Below are 20,570 nucleotides of genomic sequence, written 5' to 3' on the forward strand. Positions count from 1 at the left end.
AGGAAAAGTCAAGGGAGCGAGACGACGAGGATAGGCACTGGGACTGTCCCTTCTTCAGACACTGCTGGGATTCAGGAATGAGCCGATTGCCTACAATCGGCAATTGCCCAGAATGTAACCAGAAGAAGAAGGAGGCAGCCAACGTGTCCGTGTTCCAACGCTTAGGACCTCTACCGCCTCGAAGCAAACACGCTGAGTCCCCTCGGTTAGAAGATCTCGAGGATTTGGAAGACGAGGGAGAAGAAGAAGAAGACAGGTACCACCGGCCAAGGTGGTGCCCTGATGGACTCAGCCGCTCCCAAAAGCGTAGGGTTCAGTGACTGCGTCGCTTGGAGGAAGCCGAAAGGGTATACCTGCACACGCTAAGGAAAGCGCGGCCTGATCTGGCCGCGAAAATTCAGCGAACCCTGGACGAAGAGGGTCGACCACGAAAGATGGAGTGGCGCCCCAAGCAAAGGAAAGCCGATGATGAAACATCGGCTGGCACAAACATGGTGCTGATCCTTCCAATGGAGTTTAGTGCTCCAGGATTAAATGGTGCACTCAATTTAGACGACGGCGAGCATATCGACGTAACAGAGGATGGGGTTAGGCTGCTCCTTTCTACCGGCCTGACCGTGTAGCAAGAGAGGACCAATGAGCAAACGTGGCGAGGCTGATCCTTGTGATCGGCCCCAAGGATCTATGAAGGAACATTACAGAACCTTCATTGAGCGCTCCAATCAATATGGAGGCCGATTCCAGCAATCGGCCAAAATTATCTTTGCCACATGTTCTGCTTGTGTTCAGCATCGATCTATTGGGCAGCAGTTACGTCGGCAGATGAGAGTCAACACGAAACCTAACGGAGCTGACGTGCAAATACAGTGCCTTGGCTAACCACAAAGCCGATATCTGCAGTCACCTGGCAGATTCGGCTCGGGGGGCATCTAATCATCAGATGAACAGGTAGATGAACATGCGTGCAGTGAAACATTGGGGGCCGACTAGAAAACTCGGCCAGTAAAAAAAAATCAATCGGCATCATAAAAAATAGCCGATGCAAGGACATCGACTTTAGAACTAAGAGACAAAGCCGATGCACAGCCATCGACTCTAGTATAACTACGCAGGATCTACTGGCTATGTGTTCAAAGCACGGATCTTCACCAAGTCCAGTTCAGCTGTGGGGTCTTCTGCTTCCTCGAGGGAGTAAAACAATGGGAGCTTCCTCAGCTGCCTTGAGCCGATTCTGGTGCCTGAACCTTCTCGTCGAGGATTTTTCAACCCTTTGTGCCAGTTCAGCAGTGCTGTTAGAAGAAATATATCGGCTTTCGAGGGAAGAAAGGTGATCGGTTTTGGTGCATCCTCACCGATATTCTCGCCTTGAGTAAGGCTCGGGGGGCAGCAGGCCTGGTAGATGCTCTATTGAGGAGCCGATTGGGGTACCATCGGCTGATCCTTCGTCGCAACCTTCTTCGCAAAATGATGAGTGCTCGAAGAAGACCATTGGGCCTGGTTGGAAGAATTCGAAGGCTCTCTTGAAGACTCTACATTTTCCACCAGATCTCAAGGTCATCAGTTGAAGAATTGAAGGATGGATCGTAGAGGACCGATGCGTTGCTATCGGCTCTTTAAGCATTGGCTAAGGGGACACATTGGCGAAATCAGTATGAGGGGAAATCGGCTAAATTGGCTCGAAAGGAATCAGCAAAAATCAAATTGGAGAAAGTCTTCATTGATAGACAAGATTTCTTACATAAAGAGCTGATTGCTCTAAAAAGGAAGTACTTGGGGATACACTGCCCCGTCTACTACTACTGATCCTACGCTAATGGTCCTAATCTATGGGCCGTCGCTACCCTTGTCGTCGCCGTCGTCGCCGCTGTCGGCGCTACTCCCGGCGGGCTCGTCGTCGCTGCTCCAGTGGCCGCCGATTGGGCCCTCATTGTCCTCGTCCTCCTCGTCAGTGTCGTCGTCGTCGCTGTCGAAGTCGCTAAGGTTCCCCAGCCAGGGGCAGAAGCGCTTGGCCGGCGGCTCGTCGGAGGGGGTGTCATCCTCCTCCTCCTCCTCCTCCTCCTCGGGAGAGGTGAAGTCGCAGGAGAAGCGATCATCATCGCTCTCCTCCTCCGTGTCCCTGTCGGCGAGGAAACGGAGGTCGCTTTCCCCGTCGGTCAGGGACTGGTCGTCCTCAGACCAGATGGAGAAGTCATGACTAGACTCCTCCCCGGCCTCGATGGCGCGGCGGGTGTTCGCCGCATGAACCTCCTCCTGGGTCGGCTCCGGCGTCGGTTCGCGGGACGAGGAGGACTGGGTGGAAAGATCCGATGAAGCAGAGGAGGAAGAAGACATGGTGGCGCAGGAGGGCTTTTGGAGTGCTAATGCGAAGGGGATGCGGAAGTAAACTGTTCGGAGCGGTTAAATAAAAGGGGATATAGTGGAAATTCAATGCCACAGCAGTTTCCGAGGAAGTGGTGCCTAAAAAAAAAACTGCCAGGTCACGCGGAGAAGTTGAGAAGGCAAGGCATCATGATGAAGGATACTGCGACGGTTCTGCCACGACATGACCCGACGAAGGAAAAGCAGAGTGATTTTGGAATTATCAATTCCAAAACCAGGGGGCATGTGTTATCACCAGAATTTGACCGAGTCAGAGGTGGGCCGCGATCAAGATGAATTTGAAGAATATACGTGGAAGAAATACGTGAATCGGCATGTTATGAAAAGATTGGGCTAGTTTGCCCTTGTATCTGTAACATATTAGGATACGTGTCGGTTAGTTAGAGTTTGCCTCGTGCACGGTTGGGATTATTCTCACGTTAGAAAGTCTACGGACTATAAATATATATCTAGGATTTATGGAATAAACAACAACCAACGTTCAACCACAAATCAATCTCGGCGCATCGCCAACTCCTTCGTCTCGAGGGTTTCTACCGGTAAGCATCATGCTGCCTAGATCGCATCTTGCGATCTAGGCAGCACAAGCTTCTTGTTGTTCATGCGTTGCTCGTACTGAAGCCTTTTTGATGGCGAGCAACGTAGTTATCGTAGATGTGTTAGGGTTAGCATTGTTCTTCGTATCATATGCTGTCGTAGTGCAACCCTTACGCATCTAGCCGCCCTTACACCTATCTTAGGTGTAGGGGCGGCACCCTGCTTGATCATTATTTAGTAGATCCGATCCGTTACGGTTGCTCCTTGTTCTACAAGGATTAGTTTAATATCTGCAATAGTTAGGCCTTACAAAGGGTTGGAGGATCCAGCGGCACGTAGGGTGTCGTTTGCTAGTCCTAGACAGGATGTTCCGGGGATCAACCTCGTGTTGGTTTTTAGGCCCTATCTAGGATCGGCTTACGATCACCGTGCGTGGCCGCGAGGCCCAATCGTGAGTAGGATGATCCGATTATGCGGTGAAAACCCCAAATCGTCGTAGATCGAGTTAGCTTTATCTTGATCAAGCAGGACCACCATATATTCGTGCACCTCGTACGAATCATGGGTGGATCGGCTCTTTGAGCCGATTCACAGGACAACATGAGAGCCGATCGAGGCTCGTATTTAATGTTTACGTGTATGCCATGCAGGAAACTAAGCGAGGCATCTCCATCACCTTCCTGACCAGGTATAGGTCAGGTGGCACGCCCTTTCATCAGCATCGGACGTGCGTACCAGAGGCTTTGCGGGCCGTCGCTTGGAGGGACCAGGGCCAGCCGCAACCCTAAGTTGTTCCCGGCTCTACTGTGTTGCCCGTCGCTGCTCGCCAGTGGGTTTCTGACGCCAACAGAGACTAACCCTTGAAGATTTCCAAAGCCTACGAGATTAGATCTCGTTGTTGCAGAAGATGATCACTTGCCGCTTTCAAAAGCGCGTAGAAGATCTTGACGGTGCCACAATCGGGCAACACCTCCGTACTCGGTCACACGTTCGGTGTTGATGAAGACGTCCTTCTCCCCGTTCCAGCGGGCAGCGGAAGTAGTAGATCCTCCTTAGAATCTCGGCAGCAAGACGGCGTGGTGGCATTGGTGGTGGAGATCTCCGGCAGGGCTTCGCCTATGCGCTGCGGGAGAGGTGGAGGAGTGATACGTCTCCAACGTATCGATAATTTCTTATGTTCCATGCCACTTTATTGATGATACCTACATGTTTTATGCATACTTTATGTCATATTTATGCATTTTCCGGCACTAACCTATTAACGAGATGCCGAAGAGCCAGTTGCTATTTTCTGCTGTTTTTGGTTTTAGAAATCCTAGTAAGGAAATATTCTCGGAATTGGACGAAATCAACGCCCAGGATCTTATTTTTCCACGAAGCTTCCAGAAGTCCGGAGAGGAAACGAAGTGGGGCGACGAGGCGGCCAGACGCTAGGGCGGCGCGGCCCAAGCCCTGGCCGCACCAGCCTAGTGTGTGGGCCCCTCGCGTCGCCCCTAAACCTACCTCTCCGACTATAAGAAGCATTCGTCGATAATAACTCCAGTACCGAGAGCCACGATACGGAAAACCTTCCAGAGACGCCGCCGCCGCCAATCCCATCTCGGGGGATTCAGGAGATCGCCTCCGGCACCCTGCCGGAGAGGGGAATCATCTCCTAGAGGACTCTTCACTGCCATGGTCGCCTCCGGAGTGATGTGTGAGTAGTTCACCCCTGGACTATGGGTCCATAGCAGTAGCTAGATGGTCGTCTTCTCCTAATTGTGCTTCATTGTTGGATCTTGTGAGCTGCCTAACATGATCAAGATAATCTATCTGTAATGCTATATGTTGTGTTTGTTGGGATCCGATGAATATGGAATGCTATGTTATTTTGATTATCAATCTATTATCTATGTGTTGTTTATGATCTTGCATGCTCTCCGTTACTAGTAGAGGCTCTGGCCAAGTTTTTGCTTGTAACTCCAAGAGGGAGTATTTATGCTGTTGTGACAGAAAGTTCTAAGGTTGTGATGTGTTGTTGCCACTAGGGATAAAACATCGATGCTATGTCCAAGGATGTAGTTGTTGATTACATTACGCACCATACTTAAGGCAATTGTCTATTGTTTGCAACTTAATACTGGAAGGGGTTCAGATGATAACCTGAAGGTGGACTTTTTAGGCATAGATGCATCCTGGATAGCGGTCTATGTACTTTGTCGTAATACCCAATTAAATCTCACAATACTCATCATAACATGTATGTGCTTGGTCATGCCCTCTTTATTTGTCAATTTCCCAACTATAATTTGTTCACCCAACATGCTACTTATTCTTATGGGAGAGACGCCTCTAGTGAACTGTGGACCCCGGTCCATTCTTTTACATCGAATACAATCTACTGCAATACTTGTTCTACAGTTTTCTGCAAACAATCATCATCCACACTATACATCTAATCCTTTGTTACAGCAAGCCGGTGAGATTGACAACCTCACTGTCACGTTGGGGCAAAGTAATTTGGTTGTGTTGTGCAGGTTCCACGTTGGCGCCGGAATCCCTGGTGTTGCGCCGCACTACACTCCGCCGCCATCAACCTTCAACGTGCTTCTTGGCTCCTACTGGTTCGATAAACCTTGGTTTCTTACTGAGGGAAAACTTGCCGTTGTACGCATTACACCTTCCTCTTGGGGTTCCCAACGGACGCGTGTTGTACGCGTATCAAGCTCTTTTTCTGGCGCCGTTGCCGGGGAGATCAAGACACGCTGCAAGGGGAGTCTCCACCTCCAATCTCTTTACTTTGTTTTTGTCTTGCTTTGTTTTATTGACTACTTTGTTTGCTGCACTAAATCAAAACACAAAAAAATTAGTTGCTAGTTTTACTTTACTTGCTATCTTGTTTGCTATATTGAAAACACAAAAAAATTAGTTATTTGCATTTACTTTATCTAGTTTGCTTTATTTACTGTTGCTAAAATGGGTACTCCTGAAAATACTAAGTTGTGTGACTTCACAACCACAAATAATAATGATTTCTTATGCACACCTATTGCTCCACCTGCTACTACAACAGAATTCTTTGAAATTAAACCGGCTTTACTGAATCTTGTTATGAGAGAGCAATTTTCTGGTGTTAGTTCTGATGATGCTGCTGCCCATCTTAATAATTTTGTTGAACTATGTGAAATGCAAAAGTATTGATTGCTTTCTCATTAAGAGGAAGAGCTAAAGATTGGTTGCTATCTCTGCCTAAGAATAGTATTGATTCATGGACTAAATGCAAGGATGCTTTTATTGGTAGATATTATCCTCCTGCTAAAATTATATCTTTGAGAAGTAGCATAATGAATTTTAAACAATTGGATAATGAGCATGTTTCCCAAGCATGGGAAAGAATGAAATCTTTGGTTAAAAATTGCCCAACCCATGGACTGACTACTTGGATGATCATCCAAACCTTTTATGCAGGACTGAATTTTTCTTCGCGGAACCTATTGGATTCAGCTGCTGGAGGTACCTTTATGTCCATCACTCTAGGCGCCGCAACAAAGCTTCTTGATAATATGATGATTAATTACTCTGAATGGCACACGGAAAGAGCTCCACAAGGTAAGAAGGTAAATTCTGTCGAAGAAACCTCTTCCTTGAGTGATAAGATTGATGCCATTATGTCTATGCTTGTGAATGGTAGGACTAATGTTGATCCTAATAATGTTCCGTTTGCTTCATTGGTTGCTCAAGAAGAACATGTTGATGTGAACTTCATAAAAAATAATAATTTCAACAACGACGCTTATCGGAACAATTCTAGTAACAACTATAGGCCATATCCTTATAATAATAGTAATGGTTATGGTAATTCTTATGGGAATTCTTACAACAATAATAGGAATACACCCCCTGTACTTGAAGCCATGCTTAAAGAATTTATTAGTACACAAACTGCTTTTAACAAATCTGTTGAAGAAAAGCTTGGGAAAATTGATATACTTGCTTCTAAAGTTGATAGTCTTGCTGCTGATGTTGATCTTTTGAAATTGAAAGTTATGCATAATGAAAATAAAGATATTAAGTCATTTGCTACATCAAATGCCATCCAAGTTAGAATTAATGAGAATATAAGATTGATGGCCCAATTGCGAGCCAGGTGGGAAAAAGAAGAAAATGCTAAAGAAGATAATATAGCTAAAGTTTGGACTATTACCACCACTAGTAATGCTAATGCTCCACATGTTGCTGCACCTCCTACTATCAATGGTAAAATAATTGGTGTTGGCAATGTTTCTACTTCTAATGCAAAGCCTGCAAAACTGCCGGAAACTGCTAAAACTACTGAAACTGCCTGTGATAAAACTGCTGAATTTTTTTCCAACATTGGGGACAATGATCCCATTGCTTTAGATCATAATGGTTTAGATTTTGATGATTGCCACATCTCTGAAGTTATAAAGTTCTTACAAAAACTTGCTAAGAGTCCTAATGCTAGTGCTATAAATTTGGTCTTTACAAAACATATTACAAATTCTCTCATAAAAGCTAGAGAAGAGAAATTAAATCGTGAAGCTTCTATTCCTAGGAAGTTAGAGGATGGTTGGGAGCCCATCATTAAGATGAAGGTCAATGACTTTGATTGTAATGCTTTATGTGATCTTGGTGCAAGTATTTCCGTTATGCCTAGGAAAATCTATAATATGCTTGACTTGCCACCATTAAAAAATTGTTATTTGGATGTTAATCTTGCTGATAACTCTACAAAGAAACCTTTGGGGAGAGTTGATAATGTTCGCATTACGGTTAACAATAACCTTGTCCCCGTTGATTTTGTTGTCTTGGATATTGAATGCAATGCATCTTGTCCCATTATATTGGGAAGACTTTTTCTTCGAACTGTTGGTGCTATTATTGATATGAAGGAAGGTAATATTAAATATCAATTTCCTCTCAAGAAAGGTATGGAACACTTCCCTAGAAAGAGAATGAAGTTACCTTTTGATTCTATCATTAGAACAAATTATGATGTTGATGCTTCTTCTCTTGATGTTACTTGATATATACTTTCTGCGCCTAGCTGAAAGGCGTTAAAGCAAGCGCTTATGGGAGACAACTCATGATTTTACTACTGCACTTTTATTTTATATTTGAGTCTTGGAAGTTGTTACTACTGTAGCAACCTCTCCTTATCTTAGTTTTGTTGCATTGTTGTGCCAAGTAAAGTCTTTGATAGTAAGGTTCATACTAGATTTGGATTACTTCGCAGAAACAGATTTCTTTGCTGTCACGAATTTGGGCCTAATTCTCTGTAGGTAACTCAGAAAATTATGCCCATTTACGTGAGTGATCCTCAGATATGTACGCAACTTTCATTCAATTTGAGCATTTTCATTTGAGCAAGTCTGCTGCCTCTTAGAAATTCATCTTTACGAACTGTTTATTTTTTGACAGATTCTGCCTTTTATTTCGCATTGCCTGTTTTGCTATGCTTGATGGATTTTTCTATTCCATTAACTTTCAGTAGCTTTATGCAATGTCCAGAAGTGTTAATAATGATTATGTCACCTCTGAACATGTGAATTTTGATTATGCACTAACCCTCTAATGAGTTGTTTTGAGTTTGGTGTGGAGGAACTTTTCAAGGATCAAGAGAGGAGGATGATACAATATGATCAAGGAGAGTGAAAGCTCTAAGCTTGGGGATGCCCCGGTGGTTCATCCCTGCATATTTCAAGAAGACTCAAGCGTCTAAGCTTGGGGATGCCCAAGGCATCCCCTTCTTCATCGACAACATTATCAGGTTCCTCTAATGAAACTATATTTTTATTCCATCACATTTTATGTGCTTTACTTGGAGCGTCTGTATGTTTTTGTTTTTGTTTTGTTTGAATAAAGTTGGATCCTAGCATTCATTGTGTGGGAGAGAGACACGCTCCGCTGTTGCATATGGACAAATATGTCCTTAGGCCTTACTCATAATATTCATGGCGGAGGTTGAATCTTCTTCGTTAAATTGTTATATGGTTGGAAACGGGAAATGCTACATGTAGTAATTGGTAAAATGTCTTGAATAATTTGATACTTGGCAATTGTTGTGCTCATGTTTAAGCTCTTGCATCATATACTTTGCACCTATTAATGAAGAAATACATAGAGCTTGCTAAAATTTGGTTTGCATAATTGGTCTCTCTAAGGTCTAGATAATTTCTAGTAAGGGTCGAACAACAAGGAAGACGGTGTAGAGTCTTATAATGTTTACAATATGTCTTTTATGTGAGTTTTGCTACACTGGTTCATACTTGTGTTTGTTTCAAATAACCTTGCTAGCCTAAACCTTGTATCGAGAGGGAATACTTCTCATGCATCCAAAATCCTTGAGCCAACCACTATGCCATTTGTGTCCACCATACCTACCTACTACATGGTATTTCTCCGCCATTCCAAAGTAAATTGCTTGAGTGCTACCTTTAAAATTTCTATTCTTTATCTTTGCAATATATAGCTCATGGGACAAATAGCCTAAAAACTATTGTGGTATTGAATATGTACTTATGCACTTTATCTCTTATTAAGTTGCTTGTTGTGCGATAACCATGTTCCTGGGGACGCCATCAACTACTCTTTGTTGAATATCATGTGAGTTGCTATGCATGTCCGTCTTGTCTGAAGTAAGGGCGATTTACCATGAGTTGAATGGTTTGAGCATGCATACTGTTAGAGAAGAATATTGGGCCGCTAACTAAAGCCATGATCCATGGTGGAAGTTTCAGTTTTGGACAAATATCCTCAATCTCATATGAGAACATTAATTGTTGTTGAGTGCTTAAGCATTAAAGAGGAGTCCATTATCTGTTGTCTATGTTGTCCCGGTATGGATGTCTAAGTTGAGAATAATCAAAAGCGAGAAATCCAATGCGAGCTTTCTCCTTAGACCTTTGTACAGGCGGCATAGAGGTACCCCTTTGTGACACTTGGTTAAAACATATGTATTGCGGTGATAATCCAGGTAATCCGAGCTAATTAGGACAAGGTGCGGGCACTATTAGTATACTATGCATGAGACTTGCAACTTGTAGGATATAATTTACATGATGCATATGCATTATTACTACCGTTGACAAAATTGTTTCTTGTTTTCAAAACCAAAGCTCTAGCACAAATATAGCAATCAATGCTTCCCTCTGCGAAGGGCCTTTCTTTTACTTTTATGTTGAGTCAGTTCACCTATTTCTCTCCATCTCAAGAAGCAAACACTTGTGTGAACTGTGCATTGATTCCTACATACTTGCATATTGCACTTGTTATATTACTTTACATTGACAATATCCATGAGATATACATGTTATAAGTTGAAATCAACCGCTGAAACTTAATCTTCCTTTGTGTTGCTTCAATGCCTTTACTTTGAATTTATTGCTTTATGAGTTAACTCTTATGCAAGACTTATTGATGCTTGTCTTGAAAGTACTATTCATGAAAAGTCTTTGCTATATGATTCATTTGTTTACCCATTGCATTACCATTGCTTTGATCGCTGCATTCATTACATGTTCTTACAATAGTATGATCAAGATTATGATGGCATGTCACTCCAGAAATTATCTTTCTTATCGTTTACCTACTCGGGACGAGCAGGAACTAAGCTTGGGGATGCTGATACGTCTCCAACGTATCGATAATTTCTTATGTTCCATGCCACTTTATTGATGATACCTACATGTTTCATGCATACTTTATGTCATATTTATGCATTTTCCGGCACTAATCTATTAACGAGAGCCAGTTGCTGTTTTCTGCTGTTTTTGGTTTCAGAAATTCTAGTAAGGAAATATTCTCGAAATTGGACGAAATCAACGCCCATGATCTTATTTTTCGACGAAACTTCCAGAAGTCCGGAGAGGAAACGAAGTCGGGCGACGAGGCGGCCAGACGCTAGGGCGGCGCGGCCCAAGCCCTGGCCGCGCCGGCCTAGTGTGTGGGCCCCTCGCGTCGCCCCTAAACCTACCTCTCCGACTATAAGAAGCCTTCGTCGATAATAACTCCAGTACCGAGAGCCACGATACGGAAAACCTTCAGAGACGCCGCCGCCGCCAATCCCATCTCGGGGGATTCAGGAGATCGCCTCCGGCACCCTGCCGCAGAGGGGAATCATCTCCCGGAGGACTCTTCACCGCCATGGTCGCCTCCGGAGTGATGTGTGAGTAGTTCACCCCTGGACTATGGGTCCATAGCAGTAGCTAGATGGTCGTCTTCTCCTAATTGTGCTTCATTGTTGGATCTTGTGAGCTGCCTAACATGATCAAGATCATCTATCTGTAATGCTATATGTTGTGTTTGTTGGGATCCTATGAATATGGAATGCTATGTTATTTTGATTATCAATCTATTATCTATGTGTTGTTTATGATCTTGCATGCTCTCCGTTACTAGTAGAGGCTCTGGCCAAGTTTTTGCTTGTAACTCCAAGAGGGAGTATTTATGCTCGATAGTGGGTTCATGCCTCCATTAAATCTGGGACAGTGACAGAAAGTTCTAAGGTTGTGGATGTGCTGTTGCCACTAGGGATAAAACATCGATGCTATGTCCAAGGATGTAGTTGTTGATTACATTACGCACCATACTTAATGCAATTGTCCGTTGTTTGCAACTTAATACTGGAAGGGGTTCGGATGATAACCTGAAGGTGGACTTTTTAGGCATAGATGCATGCTGGATAGCGGTCTATGTACTTTGTCGTAAAGCCCAATTAAATCTCACAATACTCATCATAACATGTATGTGCATGGTCATGCCCTCTTTATTTGTCAATTGCCCAACTGTAATTTGTTCACCCAACATGCTACTTATTCTTATGGGAGATACGCCTCTAGTGAACTGTGGACCCTAGTCCATTCTTTTACATCGAATACAATCTACTGCAATACTTGTTCTACTGTTTTCTGCAAACAATCATCATCCACACTATACATCTAATCCTTTGTTACAGCAAGCCGGTGAGATTGACAACCTCACTGTCACGTTGGGGCAAAGTAATTTGGTTGTGTTTTGCAGGTTCCACGTTGGCGCCGGAATCCCTGGTGTTGCGCCGCACTACACTCCGCCGCCATCAACCTTCAACGTGCTTCTTGGCTCCTACTGGTTCGATAAACCTTGGTTTCTTACTGAGGGAAAACTTGCCGCTGTACGCATCACACCTTCCTCTTGGGGTTCCCAACGGACGTGTGTTGTACGCGTATCAAGGAGGAGAGGCGGCTAGGGTTTGGGGAGAGGGGGCGCCGGCCTCAAGGGGTGCGGCCAAGGTGGGTGGCTTGAGTGGCCGGCCCCCTCCCCTTGTCCCTCTTTTTATAGGTGGAACCCCCAAGAGTTGGACTACAAGTCTTCGAACAAGACCCCAACCCAAAACTTGCCATAAGGTGGGAAACCTACCCAAGGTGGGACTCCTACTCAAGGTGGGACTCCCACCCCTTCCTTGGGGAGGGTGGCCGGCCACCATGAGTGGAGTCCACCTGGGACTCCTTCCCCCTCCGTCCATGGTGATTTCTTCCGGAATTTTCTAGAACCTTCCTTAAATGCACCGGATCATTTTCAAACTTGGAAAATGACTTCCTATACATGAATCTTATTCTCCGGACCATTCCGGAACTCCTCGTGATGTCCTGGATCCCATCCGAGACTCCGAACAAAACTTCGAACTCTATTCCATATTCCATATCTACTTAAACGACATCAAACCTTAAGTGTGTCACCCTACGGTTCGCGAACTATGCAGACATGGTTGAGACCTCTCTCCGACCAATAACCAATAGCGGGATCTGGAGATCCATAATGGCTCCCACATATTCAACGATGACTTAGGGATCGATTGAACCATTTACATACGATACCGATTCCCTTTGTCACGCGATATTTTACTTGTCCGAGGTTTGATCATCGGTATCTCAATACCTCGTTCAACCTCGTCTCAGACAAGTACTCTTTACTCGTACCGTGGTATGTCATCTCTTATGAACCATTCATACGCTTGCAAGCTAATTAGACGACATTCCACTGAGAGGGTCCAGAGTAGATCTATCCGTCATCGGGATGGACAATATCCCACTCTTGATCCATATGCCTCAACTCATACTTTCCGAATACTTAATCCCACCTTTATAACCACCCATTTACGCAGTGGAGTTTGATGTAATCAAAGTACCCTTCCGGCATAAGTGATTTACATGATCTCATGGTCGAAGGACTGGGTAACTATGTATCGAAAGCTTATAGAAAATGAACTTAATGACGTGATCTTATGCTACGCTTAATTGGGTGTGTACATTACATCATTCATTAATGACATAACCTTGTTATTAATAACATCCAATGTTCATGATCATGAAACTATGATCATCTATTAATCAACAAGCTAGTTATACAAGAGGCTTACTAGGGACTCCTTGTTGTTTACATAACACACATGTATCAATGTTTCGGTTAATACAATTATAGCATGGTATGCAAACATTTATCATAAACATAAAGATATATAATAACCAATTTATTATTGCCTCTTGGGCATATCTCCAACATCAGCCAGCAATGTGTAGAGCCCATCAAATGTGGTCATATTCTGGTCCCAAAGACGTGACCCGAATCAATGCTATTGAACTGTCGGAGAAGGAACTTTTGGATGAAGTTAGGCGCTTGACCTATTTTAGTCAAGAAGATTCTATTCCCCTGGTGGCTCTTCAAGATCCGTACGAGCTTCACCATCTTCCGACCGAGGTGATCCTATTATTTTGATCTTCCATTACTGATATGATCTTGTACTAGATAATTTTATTCTGATCCGATAAATTTTCCTTTGCCTCGTTAGGCCCCTCCAATTGCAAGGTATTATATATCCTTCCGCTCCCGAAACTGGGGAGGAACCCGAAGATGATGAGTCGATCAGTAATGTTGAAGCACACGTCGAGGTGGTCGAAGACAACGAGGCCACCGAAGATGAAGAAGAAGAATAAGAGACAGAAGAAAACAAAACTGTCGGCACCGGGGCCCCTACTGCCGAACGCTAGAGGGCTCTTGCTGATGAACTAACCGATACGGTGGAGTCGAGTTCTAGCTAGTGACCAAAACGACAATGATGTTGATAGTGTTCTTTTTGTTGGTGCAGCTCCTGAGGTGTCAACCGTCCAGCCACCGAAGAGGCCATCGGGTGGCTTTGCTTACGAGGACGAACTGCTTTTTGAGTCATAAGTGTCTTCACTTGTTCTTGCCGCTAGATTAACTGATGGCTTTTCATCCGCGTCACTGATATATCCGAATTTGTTCATATAGTGATGAAGGAGAAGTAGCTCGTCCACCCTTGAAGAGGTGACGGCCGAACCCGAAGGGCCAGCTCTGTCGAAGGAAGCGCCAGTTACTCCTTCTCCGTCATGGAGATCTCAGACGAAAGAAAAAAGAAATTCCTTTGATAGCCGCTTCCCCGTCTTCAACTCCCGAAGGACACATAAGTGTCGTTGCATTTTTCCTTTCTTTTGACAACGGTCCTCGTCCCAACAGCCCCCGAGCCTATATTTGACTGTTAATAGTCGAATGTTGGCTTGATGGTAGTTCAAAATGTATAACTGTTTGTCTTATTTTGTGTCATAGCCCATCCAAGCCACAGTGGCCATGGTGAGGGACTTCGCCTCCCGATTCATCAAGTTTGAAACCTAAAACGCTCAGCTTTAAAGGGCTGCCAAGCCTTCATCTGATGAGCTCGATCAAGCGGTCAAGCTGGCAGCTGCTGCCCGGCGAGAGGCCGACAAACTGAAGAAGGAACTGAACCGACTGAAGGCAAAGTTGAAGGAAGAGGAGAAAGAGAAGGCGGAGGCTCAGGTCCAGACGAAGGAAAAGGAGGAAAGCCTCAGCAAATCCATCGAGGCTCTATTGGGTAAGTTATTTTGACAACTTTGATCTTCCTTTCTTCTTGAATCATGTTGATATTTGCGTGTGTCTTCACCTTTTAGGAGCTGCTGATATACCTGTCAATCATGTAAGCAAGCCTCAGGTCGACTCCGTGCCCGATGCCATCTCCTTCGATGCGGACTCCAGCGAGCATGTTTAGGCATTGCTACAGAAGAATAAGGCAACCTTGTCAAGGCTTTTCGCCTTGATCTTCCCGAAGATAGATCAGAACAAAACCTTGGGACAGCTGGTGGACGCAATTTTTGTCGACACCGTTCATCGCCAGAGGCCGTGGAGGAGGAGCCGCCGCCGCACATCCAGGGACGCCGCCCTAGACGCGGAGCACGCCGAAGCCAGCCGCCACCGCCCCAGCCGCCACCGCCGGTCGCTGCCTCCAACAACCCCCGGGCACTTTGGCGCTGGGGCCCGCCGCCACCGTTGCCAGCGCCGACGGCAGCGGCGGAGGAAGAGAAACGGAGGGAGGGGCGGCGGAAGGAGGGAGATCGGCCCCCCGGCGGCGCCCTGGGGAGCGCCACGGGAGGGGTTAAGGGTTCATGCCTAGCTACATGGTCAAAAAATAAATAAATCACAGTTTCCAATTCGTTGTAGTCAGTTTTTTCCCGCCGTCTGAATCTTTATGACCAGTGCGTCGCCACGAGCTTTGTTGGTATGCCTTTTTTCTTCTTAAATTGTTAAATCATTAGTTGTATCAGTTCGAGGCACCCCGTCCGACAGATTGCACAACTGTATGTGCAGATCCGGATACTCCGTATATTTCCAGAGTTCTGAATTTTTAGCGTCTATGAGAGCAGCGATGTACTCAGTAGCATAGCGCCCATGGGAGCGGCGATAACTCAGCAGCATAGTGCCCATGGGAGCGGCGATACACTCAGCAGCATAGCAGTGTCGCTCGCATAGGTGCTATCTAAAAGGGTTAGTTCGGTAGTTTTCTCGCGAGTTTATTTTGTGATATTCTTTCGGCCAGAGATCAGTTTTGTCCATTTTGCCAAATGGCATCTGCCATGCCAGTGACAACCAAGCAGTATGGGCAATTATTTATTTTTCTACCGAGAGAACATGGCAGCAAACATTACTTCAGTCTAAAGCTGAATATGCATGCATGGAAGCCTGATCTTCTAGATAGATCAATTATTTGCTGATCTTCTCTTTTGTATTTGTGACAATAGTATCTCGAAGTCAAGAAGATATTGCTGCTTGTGCACGGTCTGCAGCCATGAAGCAACGTACGTACAGCCCGCAGCCTCTCACTTTCTCTTCTCACTGCTTCTGTCCGAAGGATCGGCCATCAGGACAAGAGCCCATGTTGAACCTGAATTTCAGGAAATGTCTCATGTGCTACGTGATCCTTGCAAGATCTGGCAGGTGTGTAGATACTACCAGATAGAGTGCCATTAAAAGTGTCACAGGTTTCTCGGTTCAGAGTTGAGCCTTTTGCCTGCATGCCGTACATGATCAATTAGAGAGGTGGGCAGTCTGAAGCCACGTGAACAGTAGATGCAAAAGGAATTTTGGGGTCGCCACCAATAGATGCAGAAGTAGAAGCGAGAAATCGAGAGCAACATTGATTCGTGATCTCCATTGCATTTGCCTTTTGGTCTTGCCATTTCTGCTACCTACACCTTCTCAGATGATGTAACACTTGGAGAGTGCTGCTTCCCCAGCTGTCACTTTTCAGATGCATCTTTCCTTACCTCTGAATTGAGAGTTCAGACATGTAAGCTTTTCCTCAATAGCTTTTTCCTTTTATTTTTGTTGTGTACCTCCGTGCTTGTTTCTTTTGAAATTATACGGTGAGGTTGCATACAATTATATACCCTACATATCTGTCATGTCTCAAGATAAGCTAGTCAAAGTGCTTTAAGTCTTCCCTGGAAAAAATGTTTATGTAGACAGTGTCTGACCAAGAGATCACCTCAAGTCATCAACTGATATAATTAATGATGAATAGCTAATCAACGTCCAATAATTATATTAATCAGATAGAGCCTAAATGCATTTCATATTGTTTGCCATGCATGTCCCCCACCTAGATCGAGCACCGTACTTGACAGTCCAATGCAAGAATCATGGAGTTCCGAATCTCTGATACTACCAACTATTGATCTTACTCGCAAGCTGTTGTGTTGCAAGGGATTTCAAGGAAACATCGCTGCTCTTTCTTTTGGTGCACTGTTGTTGGTAGAGAACAATGACTGAACTAGTGACTAATCGAAGGAGCAATGGACTCAACTTCTGATTAATCGAACATGCTTCTCAGCAACCATACAGGTTGTCACGTACTAATACATAAGGTGGATCACGGCTAGACAAGAGGAGACTTCCAACTCATCGCACCAACGACAGCCATCTTCCCTTGCCTCCTCTCCGTCGCCTTTTTAAGGCCACACACATCCCTCTCTCCCTCCAACTCAACTCGATCTCTTCTGCACATTAGATGTGACTAGCAGCAGCATCACCAACAAGCTCGCCTTCGCCGCTCTCTTGTTCACCGGCAACGTCGACGCAGCCGTAATCCCGTCGTCGCCTCCTTCCATGTCCACCGCGTCGTCCAGCACGACCACCTCGTGGCAATGGCCTTCCTGCGCGCAGGCCAGGACCATGTCGTTCGGCAGGACCGATGACGGCTACGATGGCGAGGTTTCATCAACGCGCAAGGACTGCAAGACAAGGGTGATAACTAACCCGGCCTACTGCAACGACGAGCGCTCCTTCTTCTCCACCATCGACTCGTCTGCTTCTACAACGGCGCCGGTGAGCGAGGGGGACGAGTTGATCATCCGTGGGATCCGGTCGTCAAGCCGCCTCTTCTTCGAGCCCGAGGCGACGAGCTCCATCGTGAACAAACCGAGCGGCGCCCACACGGTGGCGTTCGGCGGTGCGAGGGCGGTGGCCATCCACTCGGCGGATCCGTATGGGGACTTCCGGCAGTCGATGGAGGAGATGGTGCTGAGCCACGGCGACAATGGCATGGACGACTGGGGTTGGTTGGAGGAGATGCTAGGGTGGTACCTCAGGGCCAACGGCAAGAAGACCCACGGACTCATCGTGGGCGCCTTCGTCGATCTTCTTGTCGCGCTCACCTCCTCCTCCTCCATCAAGCAAAGCGACAAGTGCTACTAGCTAGGATCGTCTTCATCTGCATACTAGGTGTCATGCGTTCGATTGTGTACGAAAAAGTTCTGCCATCGCAGCAATGCATCATCAACAGTGTTCAAGTTTGAATGTTCGAGAGGTGTGTTGTGTTTGTTGAGACTTCGAGAGCATCCCAACTATCTTATTTCCTTTTTTTTGTTTCATTTTCACTACTCCGATAATGATGGATCAAATCTATACCTAATAATAAAGGGAGGATTGTTTCCGTCGTCTAACACTTTTTTGGACCGTTTTGCCCTCCCACCAAATCGCATAATACTACACTTGCCACTTGCCGGTTCAAGAACGGTCAATCCAGAGTTGAAAGGAGGCGTAGGTAGAAAAACAGGCTTCCGTCCAGCCCCATAAGTCGCGAAGCTATAGGAACCGCGACTAATGGGACCTTTAGTCGCGGTTCGGGAGGCGAACCGCGACCAAAGGCACGGGCCTGTGGCGCTCGGTGGCCAGCGGGTGCACGTGGGGGGCTTTAGTCGCGGTTGGCCTGCCCAACCGCGACTAAAGGTGCCCGAAGGCCTTTAGTCGCGGTTGGCCAGGCCAACCGGGACTAAAGCACCTCCCCTATACATACCCATCCAGCAGCCAACACTTAGCCATTTGGAGCCATTCTCTTCACAAACTTCACAAGTGGGTGTTAGGTTTGCTTTTGGTTCCTCTTATGCACATAAGGTGTTTGATGAAATGCCCCAAGAGCATGAAACAAACATGATATGAAGTGTTGGAGCCACACTTGAGCTTTCTCATTTATTTTTTCCTCCTCGATCGCGGTTAGCAACTTGAACCTTTGATGTGTCATTGATAAAATATGCATGTGTGTAGTTCATTGTTTAATTTATATTGTTTATAGCTAGTTAGTTTAACAAATGCATGATGGTTAATTATATATTTTATATTATAATAATGCAGATGAATCGGCAATGGATGTACGGTAACCGACTCTCCGGCGAGTTCACTACGGGTTTGAAAGATTTCCTCGTAGTGGCTAATGCGAACAAGCAGGGGGGTTTTGTTATCTGTCCATGTGTTAACTGTAAAAATCAGAAGGGTTACTCTTCCTCAAGAGATGTTCACATGCACCTGCTTCGGCACGGTTTCATTTCAAGCTATAATTCTTGTACCATGCATGGATATAGAGGGGTTATAATGTAAGAAGATTTAGAAGGGGATGATTTCATCGATGAAAGCTATCTTGCTCATTTCGGTGATACTTTCATGGAGGATGCTGAAGGTGAAGGGGAAGGTGAAGGGGAAGGTGAAGAAGAGGCACGTGATGATCCCGTTGATGATCTTGGTCGGACCATTGCTGATGCACGGAGACGCTGCGAAACTGAAAAGGAGAGGGAGAATTTGGATCGCATGTTAGAGGATCACAGGAAGGCGCTGTACCCCGGATGCGATGATGGTCTGAAAAAGCTGGGCTGCACACTGGATTTGCTGAAATGGAAGGCACAGGCAGGTGTAGCTGACTCGGCATTTGAAAACTTGCTAAAAATATTGAAGAATATATTTCCAAAGAATAACGAGTTGCCCGCCAGTACGTACGAAGCAAAGAAGGTTGTCTGCCCTCTAGGTTTAGAGGTTCTGAAGATACATGCATGCATCAACGACTGCATCCTCTACCGCGGTGAATACGAGAATTTGAATGAATGCCCGGTATGCACTGCATTGCGTTATAAGATCAGAGGCGATGACCCTGGTGACGATGTTGAGGGCCAGAAACCCAGGAAGAGGGTTCCCGCCAAGGTGATGTGGTATGCTCCTATAATACCACGGTTGAAACGTCTGTTCAGGAACAAAGAGCATGCCAAGTTGTTGCGATGGCACAAAGAGGACCGTAAGTCGGACGGGGAGTTGAGACACCCCGCAGATGGAACGCAATGGAGAAAGATCGACAGAGAGTTCAAAGATTTTGCAGCTGACGCAAGGAACATAAGATTTGGTCTAAGTACGGATGGCATGAATCCTTTTGGCGAGCAGAGCTCCAGCCATAGCACCTGGCCCGTGACTCTATGCATCTACAACCTTCCTCCTTGGTTGTGCATGAAGCGGAAGTTTATTATGATGCCAATGCTCATCCAAGGTCCGAAGCAACCCAGCAACGATATCGATGTGTACCTAAGGCCATTAGTTGATGAACTTTTACAGCTGTGGGGCAGACCTGGTGTCCGTGTGTGGGATGAGCACAAAGAAGAGGAATTTGACCTACGAGCGTTGCTTTTCGTAACCATCAACGATTGGTCTGCTCTTAGTAACCTTTCGGGACTGTCAAATAAGGGATACAATGCATGCACGCACTGCTTACATGAGACTGAAAGTGTACATTTGCCAAATTGTAAGAAGAACGTGTACCTTGGGCATCGTCGATTTCTTCCGAAAGGTCATCCAGTAAGAAAGAAAGGCAAGCATTACAACGGCAAGGCAGATCACCGGCCGAAGCCTGCGGAACACACTGGTGCTGAGGTATTTGATATGGTCAAGGATTTGAAAGTCATCTTTGGAAAGGGTCTGGCGGACAATCAGTTCCGAAGGGAGCCGACGGCACGCAGCCATGTGGAAGAAGAAATCTATATTCTGGGAGCTAGAAT

The 20,570-nt window shown here is 45.5% G+C and overlaps 2 protein-coding genes across 2 annotated transcripts in view; both read left to right on the forward strand.

Moving 5' to 3' along the window:
• Nucleotides 1–14,974, forward strand: part of LOC127339389 (MEIOTIC F-BOX protein MOF-like) — a 38,026-nt gene extending 23,052 nt beyond the window's left edge. The window contains exons 5-6 of the mRNA XM_051365251.2: nt 14,601–14,800; nt 14,877–14,974. Coding sequence (XP_051221211.2) covers nt 14,601–14,800; nt 14,877–14,974 — 298 coding nt within the window. The remainder of the gene's footprint in view (nt 1–14,600; nt 14,801–14,876) is intronic.
• Nucleotides 14,975–17,192: 2,218 nt separating this feature from the next.
• On the forward strand, nt 17,193–18,033 carry LOC127338232 (transcription repressor OFP13-like). Its single transcript, XM_051364436.2, has one exon. The coding sequence runs from the start codon at nt 17,368–17,370 to the stop codon at nt 17,953–17,955; it is 588 nt and encodes a 195-aa protein (XP_051220396.1). The 5' UTR covers nt 17,193–17,367; the 3' UTR covers nt 17,956–18,033.
• The last annotated feature ends 2,537 nt before the right edge of the window (nt 18,034–20,570 follow it).

The sequence above is a fragment of the Lolium perenne genome, chromosome 3 (assembly GCF_019359855.2).
Source record: "Lolium perenne isolate Kyuss_39 chromosome 3, Kyuss_2.0, whole genome shotgun sequence".
In the NCBI taxonomy this organism is placed as follows: domain Eukaryota; kingdom Viridiplantae; phylum Streptophyta; class Magnoliopsida; order Poales; family Poaceae; genus Lolium; species Lolium perenne.